The sequence below is a fragment of the Condylura cristata genome, unplaced genomic scaffold, assembly GCF_000260355.1.
Source record: "Condylura cristata isolate star-nosed mole 26May11 unplaced genomic scaffold, ConCri1.0 scaffold00024, whole genome shotgun sequence".
Taxonomy (NCBI): Eukaryota; Metazoa; Chordata; class Mammalia; order Eulipotyphla; family Talpidae; genus Condylura; species Condylura cristata.
Window position 1 is genome coordinate 6,381,815 of NW_004567125.1, and position 4,778 is coordinate 6,386,592.

At 42.7% G+C, this 4,778-nt stretch overlaps 1 protein-coding gene across 1 annotated transcript; it reads left to right on the plus strand.

Moving 5' to 3' along the window:
• The first annotated feature begins 175 nt into the window (after positions 1-175).
• On the plus strand, positions 176-993 carry NUPR1L (nuclear protein, transcriptional regulator, 1-like). The gene is made up of 2 exons (XM_004688040.2): positions 176-496; positions 823-993. The coding sequence occupies exon 1, from the start codon at positions 179-181 to the stop codon at positions 488-490; it is 312 nt and encodes a 103-aa protein (XP_004688097.1). The 5' UTR covers positions 176-178; the 3' UTR covers positions 491-496; positions 823-993.
• The last annotated feature ends 3,785 nt before the right edge of the window (positions 994-4,778 follow it).

Here is a 4,778-nt window from a genome sequence, read left to right on the forward strand (position 1 = left end):
TTATTAAAAAAAAAATTGCTGGGTCAGATTTTACCAGTTAGCTGCAGGAACGCACAGCCGAAGATTGCCGCCTCTGGAGCGGAGGCTGTGGCGTCACACTCAGCCCCGCCTATGGGTGGAGCCAATCGAAGCGACGGGCGGGGCCTACCGCAGGGCGCGCGCTCGCCGGCCGACGGCCATGCGGCCTGGCGCTATGGACCCCGCTCTCCCCAGCGCCCAGGCACTGGCCCAGCCCCCGCCACCGGAGACGTGGCCGGCGACGAGCTCCGAGGAGGAGCTCTACGACTGCCTGGATTACTACTACCTGAGGGACTTTCCAGCCTGCGGGGCTGGGCGCAGCAAGGGGCGGACGCGCCGCGAGCGGGAACTGCGCACCAACTGGCCGGTAGCTGGCGGCCACGAGCGCAAGATCGCACAGACCCTCCTCAATAGCCAACGCAAGCGCCGCCAGCGCCAGCTGCAGCCCCGGCCGCGCACTCGCCTCGCCTGAGCGCCGGTGCGTGCGGACCGCCGCCGGCCTTGGCCAGGGAAACCCCGCGCGCGCCGGGCGCTGCTGCTCCGGGGACGCCTGAGACGCGACCGGGTAGAGTTGGCCCCTTTTTGAGGCTGCCGGGCTCTAGCTAGTTGCTCGAGCCCCTAGACCCCCCAACGAGGCTCCTGACTGCAGTTGGAATAGTGTAAAACTACCTTTTGGAATTTCATAGTTGGGTAGAAGCGTCTAGAAGTGCAGACAACTTTTTTAAATACAGGAGATTTACTTCCAGTGCTTATGCTCGGATTAGGAGGGATAACTGGCTTCTGTTTTTGTCCGGTTTTCTACAGGACACCCGAAGGACCTGATAAAAGTATTTTCTCTGACGCCAGCTGTAACTGGTCCCAAGGGGGAGAGAATCCATGCTGGTCAACAGAACTTTCCAACAGCACTTAAGTTTACTGCTTCAGTATCTTCTCCTTACTTACTGCTAATTAAGTAACGTCCAAGGGGGTATGCCCTTTTAGGGTTTTCAATTAAAAGATAGCAGCAAGAATGGCATTTTAACTGCTGGGTTTGATTTTTTCAGTTACTTTGGCAACTCGTTTCAGGTATACAAAAATCTGGTTCTTAACGTGCAAAGATGATCATGTGGGAGAAAAGGATTTGTATGAGATTTCAACCAAAGTTGTAACCTCTGTGATTGCAGGTTGTAGTATTGTTTTCCTGAATAAGAACATGTTAAATGATAGCAATGCATATAGGTTCTCTGCACTACTGGTCCCACTACAGTCCTTCCAGGAAAATGTTGCTGTCTCCATTTTAAAGAGAGGATTCTGAGGCACAAGGAGAACAAGTAACTTTCTAGAGGTTAGTTAGAAGACCAGGAATATCATTCTCAAAGCATCCACACTCTTTCCAGCATCAGTTTTCCTCAACTCTAGACAAGTGCTGTCGTTCAGAATCACCCATAATCTCAAGGACAAGAGTTACGTTACAGTTTAAAAATTATGCAGACTACATCAGGGTAGCCTTCCTTTCTCTTCAGTCTGCATTCACTTAGGTACCTGCACCCACAGGTGGTGGTGAATGCTTGGCTTGGAGAGAGGAGTAGTATACTGCAAGGAGCAACCTGAAAACTTTTAATCATGCCTAGGATTTGGTGTATTGCTGGCATTTAGCAAACTTCTGAGTGGTAACACTCAGCTTCCACCAAGCTTCAGATTTTTTTTCATTTATAAAATATAAATAATAGTAGACTACACCTTGCCAAAGTGTGATTATAGATAAAATTTATAAAACGTTGGACACAGTCAGTGGCCTGGTACACAATAGGCACTCAATAAATGGTAGCTGTTTTAAAATGTACAGAACAATCCCTCCTCTCCTTGCTTGCTAGGCATTAAGTCTTACGATACTTTCACTACATTATTTTAAAATGTCTCCAACATCCGAGCAATGTAATACCGTGGGACCCTGGCTTTAGGGTCCAAAACCTGTACTAAATATGGCAAGTGCTTTAAGTCTTAAGCATCTACTTTCTTACCTATAAAGTGTGGATGAAACAACCTCTTTAAGAGTCCTCGTAAGGTGTAAAGGAAGTAATGCATGTAAAGCTTAATGCCTGGTATATAGTAGGCTCTCAAATACTATAATTAGTAACAGGGTTACCATTTCTACCCTTTTCACCTTCAGGATTTTTTTCCTTACTATATATTTTACTCTGCTGTGTCCAGATTAATCTTTCAGAAAACACTGCAATGATAAAAACCCTATATGACTCTTCTAATACTGTAGAATAAAAAACCTAGATTCCCTTTTTTGAGCTGGAAACTATCAGATTTTCTTAAATTTTGACCCACAATTTCACAAATATACAATTTGGCTTTTAAGACAGGTCTTTTATTGTCTAAAGGCACCATGTTCAACTCTGCTGCTTCATTTGAATTTGTGCTATCATGCTCTTTCTCCTTTATAATTTTAAATCTTTCTAAAACTACTTACATCTATACATATTAAAATGCTACTTTCTTCCTAAAGCCTTCATCCATACTAAATGTCCACTCCTTTGAAGTCCTGTAGAACTTCATATAAACACACCACTTAATCATCTGTTGTTATTTTGTACTTTTAGATGAAGTTAAAAAAATTCATTTTGTCTGGTGTGTAAGGCACTGACTGTGTTCATGAGTTTGTCCTACTTAGCCAAAGAAAAACCTGCCCTTTGAGTTTAAGGATCGTAATAGCCCGAAACAGCTTCATTCCTACACTATTCCTGTTATATTATTCCATGTCTATTATACCAGTAGACATGCCATGTTTAATACTCTAAGGTATTCTAACTAGATTTTGCTCATTTTTAGATACTACAATTTTTAATATTTAAATATGGTCACTGGAGAAATTATATGTGTTAGCTACCTCTTCTGTATAATAAGTTACTTCAAAAGCTAATAGTTTAAAACAACAAATATATATTACCCCTGGGTCAAGAATTTGGGAGTAGCTTAACTGGGTGGTTTGAACTCAGCGACTGAGATTCTAGTCAAACAGTTGGTGGCTGGGATCACAGTCATGAAAAAGCTGCTCCCAAGATAGGCCACTCATGTGACTGCTGGCAGAGGCCTCGATTCCTTGCCACATGAGACTGACTCTCCACTAGGCTGACTGAGTGTCCACAGATGTGAAGACTGGTTTTCCCCAAAGCAAGTTATTTGAGTGAGCAAGGACCAAACTTTTATGGTTTATAATGAAGCTACACACAGTCAGTTTGCTTTTTTGTAGCCATTCAAAATGAGTCACTAAATCCAGACCACACTCAAGGGAGAGGAATTAAAGTTCCACCTTTTGAAGGAATTATCAAAGCATTTGTGAACATATTTTAAGTCACTCTGTTAATTGAATTATTATAACTATGTTCCTTGTAGAAAAATTAGAAAGTAAAAAAAAACACTACTCAGTGGATAAAATCACTACTTGGCTGCCCAGTATATTAGTCTTTAAAATATGTTTTCTTGGCACTCCCTGGTGGCACAGCGGGTTAAAGCGCTGCACTGAGAAGCTAAAGCCACTTACCCATGAGTTCGATTCCCAACTGCCCTGGAGGTGACCACATGGCGTGGCAGACCTCTCCTGACCTACCCGCTGCTCCCCTCAGCAGTGTACTTCCTCTATCTGCCTGTTCTGCTCCCCACTCTTGTCTCTGGTGAAGCCTCTCGCAATCCCTGAGCCTCTGGGCCTGTACCCCAGTTCTGTATGTACAAATAAAAAAGAAATCTTTAAAAAATATGTTTTCTTAAAATTTAAGTGTACTATTTTTACATTTAAAAATAAGTTTTAAATAAATTATTTTTTAAAGATTTATTTATATGTACAGGACTGGGATACAGGCCAGAGATGCAGATGCGGTGAGAGGATTCACCAGAGACAGTGGGGAGCAGAACAGGCAGATTGATGAAGTACACTCCTAAAGGGAGCAGCAGCGGGGGCGGGGGGTGCCATTTGCGTTACTTCTCTGGCTCTGGATCCAACTTGTGCTGAAGTGGCCTCAGTTAGCTTTATAGTGCTGCAATATAACCTACTGTGCCACCAGGGAGGGCCCTAACTTTAAAAATTGCAAATTAAATCACTACATTTATATCTTCACTTAATGTGAAGGTACTTTTCATTCCAAATATTCTTTCATAACATCTTTCAAATGGCAAAATAAAATTCATATGTATGAATCATAAATTATTTCATTATATATTCACTCAGGTTGTTAGGTTCCCCCTATTTTATACCTTTTGTTAAATGAACATCTTTGGAACTAATTTATTTCTACATTCAATAATGCTCCTTAAATTTCTAGACCATGGAATTTCTGGTACAGGGTTTGCTCAGTTTTGAAATGTGTCACCTAATTTTTAGTGTAGAAGAAATTTTAATGCAAGAGTCCATCCAACTAAATGTTTAAATCAAATATCCATAACAATACCTATCTTGTTCAAATTTTTGTCACCATAAGTGAATTTGTTAAGAATTATCACTATGGGCCCTCCCTAGTGGTGCAGCAGGTTAAAGCACAGCACTAAGAAGCTAAAACCACTTCAGCAAGAGTTCTATCCCCGCCTGTCCTGGAGGTGAGTGACCACATGGCGTGGCAGACCTCTCCTGACCTGCCCACTGCTCCCCTCAGCAATGTACTTCGTAGATCTGCCTGTTCTGCTCCCCAGTCTGTCTCTGGTGAATCCTCTCACAGCCCCTGCACCTCTGACCTGAACCTGAGTTCTGTATGCATAAATAAATCTTAAAAAAAAAAAAAAAA

Coding starts and splice junctions, on each gene's coding strand:
- NUPR1L (XM_004688040.2), top strand. CDS start 179: ATGCGGCCTGGCGCTATGGACCCCGCTCTCCCCAGCGCCCAGGCACTG.